Source organism: Channa argus, chromosome 6 (genome assembly GCF_033026475.1).
Source record: "Channa argus isolate prfri chromosome 6, Channa argus male v1.0, whole genome shotgun sequence".
NCBI classification, from domain to species: domain Eukaryota; kingdom Metazoa; phylum Chordata; class Actinopteri; order Anabantiformes; family Channidae; genus Channa; species Channa argus.
Window position 1 is genome coordinate 20690646 of NC_090202.1, and position 18749 is coordinate 20709394.

Here is an 18749-nt window from a genome sequence, read left to right on the forward strand (position 1 = left end):
GTATGAAGCAGCAAAGATCTAAGTTGGTGGTGAAACAAAGTGACCAGGTTGTCATTACTATTGGAGAGGTGCGGAGCCTTTCAGAGGAACCTGAGGTGAGTGAACAGAACAAGAACAAAAAGGACATGTTGTTTGAGAGAAATCACAACAGCTTACCTCAGTTGACTACTAAGTTATCTCTTTCTTTGGACTCAAAACTACGATTTGGGGCTCCTAAATTCTGGAATTTCATCTGTCTAGACTTGACTTTGAGAAGTGACAGGCTTGTTTTTATCCCATGTCATATTATATGTTAATCTATCTTTTGCTTCTTTATTAACATGTCATAAACTGTCTGGTTAGTAAAAGTTTCTGGTTATGAGAAGCTCATGGTTATGGGTTGATTTATTCCTAAGGAGGAAAAATATAACTACTATAAAATGTAGTCTTTAGAAAAAACTGATATTGCCACAGATTAAAGAATATGTAAGAACCGTCTTCCTCAATGCTTTTCCTTGACACCTCAATTACTCTACACCTTAATCATTTCTAAAAATGTAGCGATCTTTTTTTTTATACAGATAATTATTCACATGCAATCATGCTACAAGGGATATTTTGTTACTTCAATTAAGAGAGTTGTAGGACTGAGTCCTAAAATAGTTTTTTCATCATCTAACATCTAAGAGACACAGGGAGAGAGTCAGAGACAGAGACTAAAAGATGCTATTAGTGTTATGTGAGTTTAGAGACAGAGAGGCTATTACAGACCCTCCTTCAGGATCTATTAAGTCTTCTGTTTTTTCTTTTGTTTCGTTCTTTTGATTGCCTCATCTGTCTAATGTTTGGAAACTCCCGTGTGTGTTTGTGTGTGTGTGTGAGTGTGAGTCTCAAAGGTAAATGTGTGTTTCTTACTGGTGGGGATCTCTGCAGGTCGCTCTGCCACAGAGGATCTCTTCAGAGCAGGTTTGAGGGGCTTTTGAAGAACCGGGCGAGGAGGAATGAAGGATGATTCCTCAGTAGAGATCTAGACACACACACACACACACACACACACACACACACACTTAAGAAACAACACTCAAAGCTCCCAAACTCCCAACCCTGCCTAACAGATCAACCCTGCTTTCTCCTTCTGCTGACTCATTAGACAAATGGATGTATTTCTATGGAATGAGGAGATGGAGGCAAATCAAAAGCCGAAGAGAGCTGAAACTAAAAGAAAAATACCACAAAGAAGGAAAAGAAACTAGCAGACTAGAGAGTAAAAGGAAGGGTTTCTCATTTTTGCCTTGATGTACAATTGCATGACTTCAATGACTTTCATTTCTGGGGTTTCCATGACCTAATTTTTTTTTTTTAACTTGGTTGCATTAATGACTTTCTGACGTAGGAGAACATTCTGGTTTCAACCATGAAATGTTTCACATATCAAATGCTTGTGTGAAACTAGTTAGTGATACTGTTAAATATTATTATTATTCCTGATATGCTGGGCTAATATTGTCTGTTTATTTAATAGTGCAGCTGGGGTGGTTGTAATGCTTTTTCTATGCTGTAATGGTTATATTATAAATTTTGTCTTAAACAAAATAATTACGAAATGAGCATTTCAGAAAGTATCTTTTTTAACAGTGTAACAGTGGTTGCGGGCATAACAACAAAAATATGGGCATAAATAGAAATAAATGCCAAACTGTTACATGTTGGTATAAAAGTGATATGGACAAAGTCGCCATCAGTGTATTAGAAGGTTAAACAGAATGATATCTTGAGAAGCTATGAGTAAGGAGAAGAAATGATTGTGAGGTAACTGACCCTCACACACACACCCTTCCACCCCTACATCCATGCTTAAGGGTGGTCTACTGAGCCACTTACTGCAAACCTCCAAGCGCTTATGTTTAAGTGCAACATATAAATGATACAGTAAAGCCTGGATTCCCCGCAGTTATTTTTAACTTCTTACAACAAGCAATGGGATCCTGCATGCACACACTATTGTTTGCCAAAGTTCTTCACATGAGAAGTTTCTATGTGTTTTTCTGGTGGGGATAACTTACACCAATCAGAATTTAGCAGCTTGCAGCAACATGACAGGGTGTTGTTGCTTACTTGGTTGTAAATATTTAATGTTACAGAGAAATACTATATTGGTTTCAAAACCCAGTTTGCAGAGGCTTTAAAGTTCAGGTACACTAATAATAAACTTGGGCTGTTTGTCTCACTTACTAATCAGTTTATGTAGGTGGCAATCCTCTTAGTTCAGTCATAACAACTGTCTCTGCTCACACCAACTCTGCTGCTCTGTTTGTGTTTATTTATATAAAACACATCTCTAAACCTTGTTTATAATATAGATTTCTTGTAATTTGAATTCTGAATTCTTTGTTGATAAAGTGATGTTAAAGAGAAGACAATTAACAAAAAATGTACTTTGATATTATTAGAAGTTAAATATTTTGCTGTAAATAGGATTCCCTTTAACACTCTTTAACACTTTTTAACAGCTTTTGTCCAAGTTTTCTGAGGTACCAAGCTTGTTTGTCATTTTGGACTAGCATTAAACACCTTGGACCCCTTCTCTCAATTCGGAGCGATTTCTGACCTGGAAGCGAACCTCCTGACTGGCCCGCTGGTTGCTGTCCTCACTGCTGGGGTTTGACACCTGAGACAGACGTTTCTTCTCCTCTGCAGCTTGTTCCCTGATGTACTGTAACCGTCTGAAGCGACCGAGCTGCTGGGAGAGCAGCAACTGCAGCTGAGAATGTTCGATGGAGCCCAACAGGATCATAGACTCTGGGTAAGAAGACACAGAAATGGGGAAGAGGCATTGAGAAGGAGAAAAAGCAGGTATATGGAAAAAGAAGAAAAGGATGGAAAAATGTTTTGTAGAGGTGAAGATAGACAAGAAGCATAAGAAGACACAGTAGAAACTTGTTTTAGCAGAGAAGTGTGAGCAGACTGCAGAAGATTACAAAAAATTGCAGCACTGCAGAGAACTCAGCTTAGTTACATAACGAGAGCCCTGAATGCAGTGAATGTGTATTAACTACTGTGGGTGTGTGCGAGTGTGTGTGGCAGTTTGCTTGCGTGAAGTAATTGCCTTTGTGACAGTACATGCTGATTATGTATTTGGTTAAATGCCGCAGCTAATTGTTCCTGCACGATTACATATTTAAGACAGAGCTGGAATACCAAATGTGCACTTCAGTGAGGTGGTGAATCCGAGCCAATCAGCAAGCTGTGCCCAAGCGAGTTTGTCAATCAATCAGTCAATCATATTAATGAGCATGCCACCAAGGTTGCTGAAATATGTTTTTTGTACCGATTCTCAGGGACATTCGAAAATCGAACACAGACATCAATATCTAATCAGAAACAGCGATTAGCATTGAACACTAGTGACTATTTTAACATCCGTCAGATATTTAATATATAAGTATACTATCTTAAAATATGAGGCCTAATTAAATGGCTGAAAATTTCTCAGTTCTGGGATTTGATAAAGCAAGATGGTTTGTATTTCTGAGTCATTTATATTCCCCTTTTCCCAAAGTAAAGTAAAAAAAAAGAAAAGAAAAGAAAGGATATAATAATTTGCTTTTTTATCGGCATGAGAAATCACGTAATTCTAAAAATAAAAACCAAAAAAAATTTCCTGTGGGGAACATGTAATGCCTTAAATTTCTTAAACAAAACATTTATTAAATATTAAAATCTACTATACTTTATAACTGTAGTTTCACTTTCACAAACTAACTTAATGTACTCTGTCACTACATCCATAAATTTCCTCTTTGGTCTTCCTCTAGACCTCCTGCCTGGCAGCTCCAACCTCAGCATCCGTGTACTGATACATTCACAGTCCAGAGAGGAAAAATAATGAGGTGAAAACGCTTAAAATGCTCTGAGGGGACCAGCCGAGTTGAGTGAGCACATGTATTTGTAGTAATTATAAATTACTGCAGATTTAAAGAAAACATACTGTAAAAGTGAGAAACATGTTGTTAAAGCTAGACAGCTGGTGAAAATGTCAAAAACACAAAACATCTTGGTAGCAAAGCATTTCTTTGTCTTTGTAATGGTAATGCATTTACATATATCATGGAAGACAGGATGATTTTATGATTTGCACAAAACTGCTAATGGAACTAACATTTTTTAATTAAGGAAATTACATATTTGATTACTCCTTAAGGCATTTTTTCTACAAACAGGTTTAAATCTCATGTTTTTTGACTCAAAGTGTAAGTGGATCTTGGTTTGAGTTAATTTCTAGAAAGCTATGTGATAATTCTCCCTCTGTATCTTTTTGTGTGTGTGTGTGTGTTGATGTCTCACCAGCTGATTCCACAAGTGCCAGAGTCTTAAGATGGCCTGTCAGCAGGATGTTGTGCAGGTCTCTGTAGCAGCAGTTGAGTGTAATGTATCTCACGTCCCGCACCATGATGTCCTCCACACGGATATTATACTTCCTGAGAGGAGGAAGAAAAAAAAAAAACGGAGGAAAAATATATTAGGAGAAGGAAGAATTCATTAAGTGTTTGTGAAAAGTTAGAAAACTGCCATTACGATGAAGAATTATTTAAAAGAAAAACAAATCCTGTAACTTTTGTACATATACATCCAACACCTTACTTTCTCACACACCGTTTTGTTTTGGCAAGAACGTTTATGATGAACTGTCATGCACCTAAAATCATGGAACTATAACTTCAGCTTTGTGCAGTTTTCAGAAAACCTTTTCTGTGCACGGATCTATTAACTGCTCCCCTTCATAGCACTGACACGTCCTTCCTGCAGCCAAACGGTTGATGCAGCAACACTGTTGACACGTCACCGGGATGAGAATAGCAGTGACAGTATAGGCATGTTATCCGTAGAGGGTTGGTGACGCCGCATGAGCAGATCTTGCCTCAGCAGAATCATACTCCCCGGTGCACCAGTCAAACACTCAGGTTTTTCTTCCTGACTGCAGCTTGCCATAACGTGCAAATACTTAGTTTCTGCTGCCAAGTCTGAAGGCTGTACCAGGACACAGGCTCTGGAAAAACCTCCAAACCTTGTTGTGTTGACAATTCAATTCACCGACCTCTCTAGATAATAATGGCATAAATTTACCCCCTTGGACTCTTTCATACAGTTTCACATCGAGTTTGAAAAATGACAGAAGTACCGCAATTGTGTGGTCATCAAAGTTGTCTGATGGACAGCCATTCACTGTATAAGAAGCACATGCCCATTGGACTGTTGGTTTCTGAATGTTAGTAAACCGACATAACCAGACTTTGGTCCAGGTATCAGCTGACATGCCCCTGTGGCCAAAGTGTGGGAGAGTTGGATTAAGAGAGTTAACGTAGTTTATTGTTATAGTTCACCGTCTGTGTTCTGCAGAACTTTTCTGTCGTTGTGAGAGAGACTATGCCAGTGAGCTGGAAATATTTCCATAGAGTATGTTTGCGTGTTGTTAGGATCCATCCATCCATCTACAGGTATTCTTATTTATGGCTTTTTTGCACAGTATAATAAAGAAAAAGAAAAACCAATATAAAATCACATGTTAATAGTATCATCATATTGAATTAAATATTCCTATTTTGGTTATCCCTCATATTATAATTTTTAGTGCTGGGACTAAATTTTCAACAGTGCGGGTGCTTAATTCCCATTTGAGGACACTGACCCTTTAATGAGGTAACCAGTGAGATTGTGATTTGGAATTTTGGTTTCATCTCTGATGCCAAGTGCTCACACTGGCTGTATTACATATCTCTGAAATCGCCTGTCAATCACAGTGCAGGCTAAAGTCTCATTTATTAAATTTTTTATTACATTTTAGGATGGAACATTTGAAGCTGCTGTCTCTTCACTCACTCTGACTATCATTGTTCATATCAGCTTCCTCATTCTTTTATTCAAAACAAGTTGAAAATGGAAAACATATTACTTTCTAGTTTCCTTCATAACACCTACTGTTATGAAGAGCAAATCAAATATATACCTATTTAAAATGGATAAGGTCAAAACATTAGAAGCACCTCTTCTTATAATTCCACTTCACTAACCACTTCGACCTCACTAATAAACAGTAGAATTCTCACCTTTCTGACAGTTTCAACTAAAAAACACTTTAAAAGTACCTAATAAAAAAGCCTGCCTAGATAGATAGATACAGTAGATAGATAGATAGATGGATAGATGGATAGAGAAGCGATACTATTTTCTATCAACATGAGAAGGAAGAAAGAAAAATAAAGTAAAAATAAGTAAAAACATAATTTGAAAAACCCCTTAACTAATGATTTATTTTCCTGATGCAGTCGCAGCCACTTCAAATTTGAGAGTAGACCAGGGAGAATAACATAATGCATGCCTCTGAACTGGCCACAACTGCTGCCAAGATTAATTTCTCTCAAGATATCAAAGGCAGTTTATGAAATAAGTCTAGTGTCTACTTACTTGAAACTCCCTCTCCTGTAAACACTGCAATACATCGGATCACTATATAGATTTGATCAAACATAAATAGACTTACTGTATTGGATTAAAAATCTGGGTGCATAGATAATGCATATATGTGTGAGGGATGAAAGGGATGAAGGTGTAGAAGCGAGCTCCAAGTTTGTTATAGCAAGAAAATATGTTTGTCCTGTTGCTGATTCAACAGTTGAGAAACAAAAACACACACAGTTGTGAGAGAGTGAAGAGACTCACTGACATATTGCATTCTGTAGCCCCTTACCCTAACTAGCACATCCTGAATGTCTAACCATAGTCTGTAAGCAGTTGTATGAAAAAGTGTCCCAAAAATGCAGAAAGGTCCTTACAAAGATTGTAGACCATGATGGAAAGACATTTACACACACACACACACACACACACACACGTTATGTAACTGTTCCCACACACTTAAAAAAATGGCACTCCAACATTGAGGGCAGAACCATCAAGAGAGGGAAAGAGACTGGTTGGAACAGAAAAAGGAAGAGAAGAAGTAGGAAAAGTTTCATTTGTGCTAGTGGGTATGATTAAAGAGAAAGGGTGGGCAACAGCTTGTCCGTCCCAGAAATATATTTAGCATGTGATCTTTACGTGTGTGAATCTGTTTTTGTATCTGCAAAGGCTATGCAGAAATAAAAGCTAAAAAATCCAAATCCTTCTGTGTCTGTGTGGGCGTGTGGGCAAATGTACATATGCGTGTGTCATGTGTGTACAGCACACAGCAGGCATTACACAACTGTTCCTATGTGTTTGTGCATGTGTAGGTAAATAGTTGCATGAATGTAAGATGGATAATTCCTATTTTGTGTGAAAAATAATTTCAGATCAGAGGGGGCAACGCAACAATACCTATAGTGTCTTATTTGCCATGTGCAGTAATATCAGTACTGTAACTTACACACACACACACACACACACACGTGTGTGAGAGACCTAAAAACAGGCAAAAAAATGAATCATCATTATGCCTGAGCAACTTCAAACATTCTGAAAAGTGTGACATTATGTTGAGATGTTTGATATTTTTGGATGATCAATGATAATGTCATCATGGATTTACTTAACATTTGGAAAATGTATGTTTATCTTTAGACATAAACTGTGCTGATAATTGATGAATAAACGACTACACACTGCATGTGACAGCTATTAGGAAAAAAGGTTAAAATAAGTTAAACAAGGGATATTGCATTTTAAATTTAATTAAATTCCAAGCATTCTTCTTCCTCATTGCCTACAATACCCACAATGCAACTTAGCTAAGTTCACTCAACTCTACTGCAACCTCAGGCAGGATACGAAAGGTCTGATAAGCTGTTGTCCTCCGATACAGTCAATGAAGAGTCAAATGAATCACTTGTATTGTGAATTCAGATTTTGTGCAGCCCCCTCCTGCATGGACCTCACTTGCCTACCCTCCATCCACACAACATAATCCCAGAATTACAATTATTGAAGAAAAAAAAATAAAATACAATCATCTTTGCTGATGAAATCCAACACAGTTTTAACTGCGTTATGCTCTCTTTGTTTTACATCTGAGGTTTAAACCTGTCTGACTGCTGATATTTCATGGCCCATAAAACACCTTTCTTTCTATGTTGCCAAATTCCCAAATATACTTTAATGTTGTAATCAACTATGCAACAGCTCTTTAATGCCCTCCAAACAAACACACAATTATACACACAATGACACATACAGGACAGGAGAGTGTGGATACGATGGAGAGGCCATAAGGTCATAGTAAATAAGGAGTAAAAAACAGAAGAGAGCAGCAGAGATTGTGTGAGAGAGGACAAGATAACGAAGATGGATAGCGTGGGTCAACTAAGGTGCAGGAAGTGAAGGACTCAAGACCGAAACTCTACAGGGAACAGACATGGAAAAGGCTAAACAGATGGAGAATGAAGAAAAATTTTCCCTCATTACTCCCAATTCGTGAATGATGCTTAGAAAATTATTATCTCCACCTCTTGATTTGCCACATCCATAACAGTAATCGCTTCCAAAAAATTTAACAAAAAGTACTTCTATATGTTGTCAGAGAGCTCAGAAGATACCAAGCAGCTGGTGAGCGCGTTCTGAATGGTGGAGCTGGTATAAATTATTATTGAAAGTGACAGCAACTAAAATGCAAGTAAAGCTGAACCACTGATCCAGACACCTCAGGCCATGCCTGGCTTTTTGTAAAGCCACCTCCACTCTGTGATGCCATGTGTTCCCCTAATGGCAAAAGGTTTGCTATTTAGCTTTAAACACCTAAATTAAAAGCAATATTTAAAACCAATAAAAGTCACTGTGTGAGCTTTACCTATTAACACATTAGATTAAGGCTGTAAGCACAAACGTTATCGAAGTCATTATGTGATTAATGAAACTTCAACAATAAAAAATAAACCCCTGCCGAGAAAACAAACAGGGTTTTAATAACAAACAAAACAAAACAATTATGGACGCGCATGCAAAAATATGACTTGACTTTTCATTTGGCACTCATCTCGTCTCACCTGAAAACAAACACATCTTCAGAACCTCTAGAGGTATTCACTGAATCCACATCTAAATTTCACCATGAGGAAACTTATCCAGCAAAATCCTGTGTATACATACTCATGGTGTCCCCAGCCCAGCTCCGGGAGGTAGGGCAGCTTCTTGATCTTGATGATTGAGTCATACAGGGAGGGCTGCAGGGACTGGGCCACAGCGTTGGCCAGTATCACAGCGATCATCACCGGCAGGATGTGGGAGATCTGGCCAGTCAGCTCGAATACGATGACTGCAGTAGAAACTGTGTGGGTGACCGCTCCTGACAAGGCTGCTGCACCTTTGGGTGGGGAAGAGGACAGTGTGGTAAGCGAAAGAGCAGTAATGATATTATTAATATATTGTAAAAAGAAAAACTCTTCAGATCCGTAGTTTTTAAGGAAGGGTCTGGGATTCTTTAAAGGGGCTGTTTTGGGTTTCAATCGCATCATCTATCAGAAAGAGAGAGCTCAATATTAACATGATTTAAAGTACAAAACATTTTTTGCTATGCAACAGCACTTAATAGAGATAACTGTTGAACAGAAATGATTTTTCACTTTTATATCTCACTTCTCACCAGATCTGATTTCTGTTTTTGAAAACAGAAATAGTCTCCACAGTGGAGGATAAAGCCAAGAGGCAAAACAGTCCAAAGAGATGTTCTCAAGTAGTAAAAAGGGATAGTGTGCTGTTCCAGTGTACTATTGTCACTAGAACAGAATGTCCTATGGTCAGCTACATTTCCATCTTGCTGATGGTGCAATTTTTGCTGGAATGTATTTTACTCCCTATTGTTGTGAACATTTACCTTTTACCCTCTCTTTTACATAACCTAGCCCCAACAAACCAAATTCACATTCTTCTTTATGCAATCTTCTCTCGTACGCCCATCATGCATAAATCAACTTATTCAGCTAATTCAATACAAAGAGAAAGCTCAATATTTCTAAATCAATAAATCGTTGCGAAGAGAAAATATAAAAGCTGCATCAAAGCAGCATGAGGCAAAGTGAGCCTTCACTGCTCAGCAGAGAAAATAGAGGAGTCTAATGCAAAGAATGAGAATAAGACTGGAAAAATATAGCAGAGAACGAAAGCATTAAAATAAAGTGAAGAGAGATAGGAGAGCAAAGGGAAACAGATGGTGTGTGAGAGTCTACAAAGGCAGGTTTCATTGTTCTTTCTCGTAACTTAATTAAGCTTGTGCATGTCTGCCTACCCTCCTCAGATAAATGCTTCTGCTCCCTCTGCTCAACCTAACATTTAGTCCCTAAAACGAGCTCCGCTGTGAGATGAAAGAGGCTCATCAGAGTGTCAGGCCTGTAAAGGTCTGACTCATCAGCTATAGTGCACCATAACAACAACATCAGCAGCTCGGAAAAACAGCCACCGCCAACCCGCAACACTGGCCTAATCAGCATGGCTGTCAACAAGTTACATTGGAGGGAATCACAACACTACATCTCATTAGACACAAAGCTTCAGCAAGGATGGGAGTGTTGTAGTTAAGGAGGGGCAGCTGGGATTTGCAACAGTATGCTTTTTTTGATATACAGTATCAGTGTGATATATTTGTCAAGTGTCTGCTTTAAAAAGGAGTCTTTAAAGGAAGCCTTCACTGATATTTAACTTACTTCTTTTGGATTTAGTTTGGGTAGTACATGTAAATGAATGCCATTCAACTTCCCTCCTACTTCCCTATATTAAAATATCTCCCTAGTACTAGTAGTATGATGCCTCCAGATGACATCACTCGTAGGAACCTTTAATTTAGATTATGTTATCTTGTTGCCTTTACTATGGAGGTTGTAAGCATGGTCAACGTGCTTTTCCAGAGCGCCTCCAGATGACATCATCTGAACTTTTAATGATGGAAAAACTCCTCCAAGTGATCTCATCTGGAGGAGTCTTTCAGCTAGAAGCAGAGAAATATTTTAATACAGGGAAGTCAGAGGGAAGTTAAAAAAAGCATTAATGTAATTATAATGTAATTAACTTACAACCTACACCAAAGCTATAGAAAGCAAGTTGAAAATTAGCAACAACAAAAGTGGCCAGTTTCTTTACCTCCCAATAAAATGAATTTTCATAGGGTAAAAGTCTGGAATATAGAAATCACCATCTGGCACATTTTCTTTTGTTATATTTCCATTTAATAATGAGAAGGATGTGCTTATGATAAAGTACCTAGCACATAAAATACAGGAGTAACAGTTGCTGCATTGTTGCATTAAAAATCTATAGGTTGTAGTGTTCTAATCAACATTTGCAGTTGCTTCACTCTTTAGTAATTGTCAGCACGACAGGGCGTATAGTTGAATCTGTTTACGCAGTGTTTGACTGATGTACAAATTGCACAATATTCTATAATGAGAGCTATAACATGGCCTGTATAGATGGGTTTCAAATGTATTATGGACAAGCATTACAGCAGATAGTGTTTAGATTATTGGGACATATAAAATTAAATATATATTGGGACATATTGAGACAAATAAAATTAAACTTATTGAATAAAAGTGAGAAGTTGGAAAGTAAATCTTGTCAGCAGTAAACAGGACAATTAAAATAATAAAAACAATAATGTTAACATTATAATGTATAAATTGAGGCCCTGGGTTGTATTCATCTTAATTCACTTTCTATTAGTAGTTGAAGGAAAAATAAAATATTTTACTCAAGTGGATGCAGTGATGCCTCACAAAAACCTAATGAGAAGTAAAAACGTATTGTATGTATTGAAAAGGCTCAATCATTTAAAAGCAGCTAAACTGTTAACAAATGAGAAGTGCTTTTGTGAGGGTGCCACGTGTGTCAACCCCCCAACATATAATGCCCCAAATTTAAGAATAGCTTACTATCAGTGATAGAGAAAAATAAAAACAGTGTTAAAGAAAAAAGTATAAAAATAAAAAATAAAAAGGGAAAAGGAGCGAAGTATTAGAGCATCGTGTCTGATAGGTGTCTTCAACGTACCCACAACAGCGTAGCCACCTGGCACTATGGGGTAGATGGTGCCATCTGAGTGAATGCCATCTGGGAACCAGGCTGCCATGCTCTCTCCAACCAGACGACCAAATGCTGCCCCTGAAATACACAGAAATGTGCAAAGAAACAGAGATTCCTAGTCATCACTGGGTTTAGTATTTTATCAACTGGTGGCAGACAGGACTAAATTGAAACACTACTTAAGTGCACATATTATACAGAGTTTTGTGGATTCAAAACTTTAGTCCTGCTGAATCCTGTGGCCCCTATTTAATCAGTGAGATAGAGCTAACTTTAAAGACTATTACGTATGTGGTGACAGCTATAACAACAGTTATCAGGGACGATAACAGCACGTTTTAGCAGCACATTTCCCTATAATTTATCTATATCACAGCATTAACGTAACAAGTGCCAACACCACCCTTATAACGCTCCTTAAGGAGTCCTCTTCCTATTCCTGTGTCTGTCTGCGACTGCTCACAACGTAAATACTTTGGATGTAACGGACCAAGCAGAAACAGTGTGTAATGCCCCTTTAACAGACATGTGGCATTATTCTTTCAAAATTTTACTTCCAGTAAAAATGTTAATTAGTGCATTTTCAAATGTATCCCTTTACTATTTAGAAGGGATGGTAAATGCAACGTTGTAATAACATTTTTACCCAGGTTCTCTGGCAGATACATCTACTCTTGCTGGACACACACACACACACACACACACACACACACACACACACACACACACACACACACACACACACACACACACACACACACACACACACACACACACACACACACACACACACACACACACACACACACACACACACACACACACACACACACACACACACACACACACACACACTTACCAATGACAAATACTGGCATAAAGGCTCCACAGGGCACAGGGAGGGCAGTGGCCAGGGCAGACATCCAAAACTGAGAGAGAAAAGACATGAGAAAGAAAGAAGTCATAAACAAAGAACAGGGTGGAATTTCAATGAGCATCACAGTACAATCCCGTGTGCCCCTAGATGATAGCCACGCTGAATCTTCCACCAGCAGTGAGGCGGCAGCCATGCTTATTGCTGAGGTTAGATTGAGCTGTCACTTTCACTTTTAATTTGAAAAAGGCCCTGAAATGATCCCTAGGTAATGATCGAGATCCAGCAATTGGCCAACACTGTGCCAAGCCATCAGAAGAGACTGCTAATTATGAAGGACAAACAGGGAAAGGTCACCACTGACAATTTGTGAGCTTTATTGTCAGGTGTGAGCATGTAAGTTTAGGCAGAGATTCAACAGTTATGACTCTTACAAGACTTGTATGGTTATTTTTGAAGAAGTACAGATCACTCTGATACCTGAAACACTAAAATTTAATAATGAAAAAAATAACACCTATGCACACATTGGGTCTTTTTAAAAAATTGATTTCAGCTCCACACAGCTAAGGTAATATTGCTCAGTTCTACAGTAAACTTGTGAAAAAGTATTAAATCCTTCCCCATCAGCTTGGACACCATACAGTATATACATAATCTGTTTTTTCTGTAATTTGGCTGCTTTTACACCCGTTTTCTTTAGCACAAGGAAGAAAATGACTGCTGTGGAATAAACATGGGGTGCAAGAACCATACAGTGATCAAATTTGTAGAAATAACACGAGGCACAAATTATGTGCATGTAAGTACAAACCACGGTACAGTGCATACAGCAAGTATTCACAGCATTTAACTTTCTACGCATTTTGTTATGTTACAGACTTATTCCAAAATGGATCGAATTCATTATTTTCCTCAAAATTCTACAAACAATACCCCACTAATGAAAATGTTAAAGAAGTTTGAAATCTTTGCGAAGGTATTAAAAATAAAAAACGAAAGAAATCACATGTACATAAGTATTCACAGTCTTTGCTTAATACTTTGTTGAAGCACCTTTAGTCTTTTTGAGTATGATGCTACAAGCTTGGCTACTTTGGGTTAGTTTCTCCCCTTCTTCTTTGTAGTACCTCTGAGGCCCCATCAGGTTGGATGGGGAGCATCAGTGCAAAGCCAATTTCAGATCTCTCCAGAGATGTTCAATCGGGTCCAGGCCGGGGTCTGGCTGGGCCACTCAAGGACATTCACAGAGTTGTCCTGTAGCTACTCCTTGGTCATCTCGGCCATGTATTTAGGGTCATTGTCCTAAACAATGGCTGTGTTTAGGGTGAATGTCTCTGTACATTGCTGCTTTGCCTCAATCCTGACTAGTCTCTCAGTTCCTGCCGCTGAAAAACCACACAGCATGATGCTGCCGCCACCATGCTTTACTGTAGGGATGGTATTGCCCAGGTGGTGAGCAGTGCCTGGTTTCTTCCAGACATGACACTTGGCATTAAGTTATTTTTTGTTATTTATTTTTGATAAATTTGCAAAGATTTCAAACAAACTTCTTTCACGTTGTCATTATGGGGCATTGTTTGCAGATATTTTGAGGAAAATAATTAAGTTGATCCATTTTGGATTAAGGCTGTATCATAACAAGTTGTGGAAGAAGTTAAGCACTGAATACTTTGTAGATGCACTGAATGTACCACACATTGGTGTGACACACTCACACGCACACACAGACATACACTTTAGTGGGTTTTAGTTGAGCTCTTCAGTGTTTGTATACATAAAATAAGAAATATATATCAGAGTACTGTTCAAGCTATTACACAAACCTCCCTAATGTAAAAATCTCATGGTTTCAAATAGACATTTTAATTACACTCATTGCTCCGTCTCTCTCATTCCTCCATGTTTTTTATTCTCTCCTCTTTTTCTGTTCCCTCTGCTCCATCTATAGTCAGCTGTAATTAAGGCAGGCTGCCATGGTGAAGTAATGGATCCTCTTCTGTAACCCCACAATGCTACCGGTTTCACACCTCGCACTGCGCATATACACACCCACGCACACCATAAGACAGACTCTGTGACGAGAATCAGAGCTGAACACGGCCGGGCGCCAGAGAAACAACCAGCTGAATACACAAAATAGACCTCATGGGAAAATATGAGTCATGGGAATACTTCTGTAAATTTGTCTTAGATTGTCTTCATTTTCCTCCTCTTCTTGCTTTATTCCTTTTCTTTCTCCGAACCAGTTAAACCTTAATAAGAGCTAGAAAGGTTTAAAGGATCTGGGAAATCATAACGGTGGCTTGACTTTATTACATGGGTCATGAACTCTGAGGAAAGCACATGAGTATAAGGCCTGTGTGCATGATTGCATGCCCTTATAATTGTGGGACAGTTTTAAAAGCCAAACAAACAACACAATCTAATCAATCTGGCCCAAAGTTAGGCACAAAGCTACATAAACTAACACCAGATGTCATCTGAACTTCATACTGAAGTCTACCGTACAGTAGATCAGAGCCTAATAATACCCAGGATACTTGGCTAACAAAACAAAATTTTGACTCTGATCTACAAATACACTAAAAGACGAGTACTTCAGATGGAATTGCTTATACATTGATAAAATAACAAGTAAACTACAAGGGGCTGCCAGATATAATGCCTAGTTGATTCAGTGACTATTCTGAACCTCTCACTTTTCACACATTTTATAGCGCAGTTAATTTAAGATAGATAAAAAAAAAAAAAAAAAAAAAAAAAAAAACATTCTCTCCTATCAATCTAAACACTATATTCCATTATGCCAAAGTAAAGAGGACTCTTCTTAGAGACAGCTGCCTGGCCAAACTTAAAAACTGGACAAAAAGTAACCAAACCTTTACTCTAGAGCTTTAAAAATTATCTGCAGAGATGGAAGAACCTTGCAGAAGGATGAACATCTCAATAACACTTCAATCAAATCAATCAAGATTCTTTGGTTTAATGACCCAAAACAACAACAACTTTAAATTGTTAAATGTTTACTATGTGCTAAAAACACCCTATAGAGAAACGTTGTGGTGGCAACCAAAGCCCAGACACGAACCTTACAGAACAACTAGTGAAAAACCTGACAGATTGAAGTTCAGACATAGTTTGAGATTGTCTGCCAGATCCTAATTTTAGGTTTAAGACTTGTCTTAGAAGATTTAGGATGTAAGGTGTTCTATAAAGTACTTAAGTAAGGGTCTAAATTCGTATGTAAACAGGCAATTTAAATTTTTCACTTTTAATTTATTTGAAATATTTTATAAAAATGTTTCTCTTTGGGGTTCTTTATATAAAATATATAAACACCAAATTGAAGGGATCTGAATAATTATTTTGAAATGTGGCTGCATTTACAAAAACTACAGCTAACCAAAACAGCATTATATGATTTATTCAGCCGATGGGTACTCGTAGGACCACTGTTCTTATCCATCAAAGTGGATAAGAGAGGGCACAGCTCTTCTGTAAAGCGTAATATGAACCAGCTGCTTGTTTACCCATAATAATAAGGTCACAGTCACACACACTTGAACACAGGTGAGTGTGACAGGATGCTGGCTGGGCTGTAGTTACTCGTCCATCTTTAAAAGAAAGAACCATGGCAACAGCACTCATAGGATCAAAATTACAGTGGCCTATATGTCACCTTTTAGGTGGCTCAAGGGGTTGGACAAATTACCACTAAAGACACAATGCTTGCTTTTTTTTTTGGTAACAAGCCCAATGTTGGAAAAAGCACTCGGTTGTATAACGCACTATTTAAAACCTTTAATTGAAAGCCAAACGATCTATAAAATGATCATGCAAATACAAAAGCGCGAATTTGTTCATTTACTGTTTACAAACAAATTATAGTGAGTTATAGTTTAATTTTGATTAAATACATCAACCATTTTATATACTGCTGGATAGTTAGATCTGTAACACTGTATCATAATTGATAGTAATCTCAGTATGACGTGCATTTCTGTAGAGTGTCCTGTCAATGCTGAAATACTGCATCCAGGACCCTGTTAACTCTATTCGTTAGCCCTTGGGGTGAATCCACTTTGACTTGTTACATAAAGAAGTACGTAGCTCAAAACAGCTTACGGAATGAGAGGATTCTTTCCAGATCAGGTGCATGTTTTGCCAAACATGTTAATGTATTATAGCGTGCAGTTTCAATCCCTTTTATATACGGAACAGTCATAAATGTGTGGATGGAAAAGAAATATTACAGTCCTTTTTGTAGCAATGTGATAAAACACTGTATATAAAATTTATAATATTAATACACATATTTTTGTATAAATAACAGTACGTAACCAACTACAATGTCTTTCTGCATAAGACTTAAGGCCAAAAATAAGACTCAACAAACAACAATGTACTTTCATACAAGAAACTGGAATAATTTCCCTTCAGCTAAGCCTTCATACTAGAATTTTTTTTAACATGAATTGATGAATAACTTCACAGGGGTGTGTTTTACTAGGTTCTGCTGAAAGACCTCCTAGAGTTTAGGAGGCCTTAAAGTCTGGGGCTCATTTACTATAAAAAGGAAAAAAAGCAGGAGGATAGTTTTTCATGTCTGATTCCTTAAGTAATTTTCAAACTGACATAGTATGATGGTATAATTGAGAGTTAATAGTTTCTGACGAGACACATTAGCATTTCCGGACATATTTATATGCCCTGTATTTGCTCTTTAACCATTTATGTCTTCCTATCTACCGTTATATTCAATTCTTTGCAGTAGCAATGACTCACTTCCCCCTGGAGGAGTCATTAGTTTTTCACCTAATCTAATCTAATGTAATCTACTAAGTGTACATCTCACTGTGGTAGTGCTCGACCATCAGAATTTATGAGGAGCTGTGACCTCCAACTGAATGGGGGACTTGAACAACCCGTCATAGAAAACAGAAGCCTCAAAGTAGGAAAAGGACACCAAGACTTGACTGGAGTTGACTGGAAAACAAAAAAAAACTTTATGAATTAAAGCCCAACTAAAAATTATTTAATGATTCACAGAGTTTTGACGTTGGCCTTAATGAGACCTATAGTAACGGTTATAGAGCTGCTTCAGGGCTAAACTATTTCAGACACTTTTTCAAGTTTCCTCAATATGTGATTAAGATATATTTTTGAAATCTTCGCCTACATCTAATGTAGGATGCAGATATAAGTTATGATTAGACATTTGATATGAAAGAAGACACTTATTTTAATGGTAACGTGGCCTCAATTTTTATTATAGTGTATAGTGAAAATATTGCCTAATATTTCTAATAATACTCGCTGATGACACTGGTCTTCTCTAAGTTTGTCGGATAATCAGAATGATAGCTGCAAGTTCTAAAGCTAATGTTCCAGCATATAACTCAGAAGCAATGTTTGATAGTGAAGACATCATTAGGCTCAGTAATACAGACACATCTAGCAAAAACAACTCCACTTCAAATCTTCTTGTCACTGAGATTGCAATTCTCTAGCACAGTGAATAAAAAACGAATTATAAATAACTAAATAAAAATCTATCTACCATCTACAAAGCTGGCAGCTGGACTTGATTGTTCTGTTGTAGCAATTATAGGCCAGCACCTGGTGAATAAAACGATCAAACAACAACAACCACCACCAAAAAACAATATGATTCTACATGAACTTTAACAGCAAATCAAAGTTCAAGAGCTGAGCAAGTGATGATTAAAAAAAACAAAAATCAATAGTGTATGAAAAGGAAAATGCTGCATTTTTGTGTTAAATTGGTTTAATTTACCATTCATAAGTTCATCTTTAGCAGTAAGGCAGTTTGTTGTCTGACAAAACTGAC

The 18749-nt window shown here is 37.6% G+C and overlaps 1 protein-coding gene across 4 annotated transcripts in view; it reads right to left on the reverse strand.

Annotated features, from left to right (window-relative positions):
- clcn2c (chloride channel 2c) overlaps positions 1–18749 on the reverse strand; it is a 133660-nt gene that overhangs the window by 22304 nt on the left and 92607 nt on the right. For all 4 annotated transcript variants that reach the window (XM_067507108.1, XM_067507107.1, XM_067507110.1 and 1 more), the window contains 6 exons: positions 12881–12950; positions 11989–12099; positions 9097–9310; positions 4324–4457; positions 2588–2778; positions 895–1006 (listed from right to left, as the gene is read on the reverse strand). In XM_067507108.1, coding sequence (XP_067363209.1) covers positions 895–1006; positions 2588–2778; positions 4324–4457; positions 9097–9310; positions 11989–12099; positions 12881–12950 — 832 coding nt within the window. The remainder of the gene's footprint in view (positions 1–894; positions 1007–2587; positions 2779–4323; positions 4458–9096; positions 9311–11988; positions 12100–12880; positions 12951–18749) is intronic.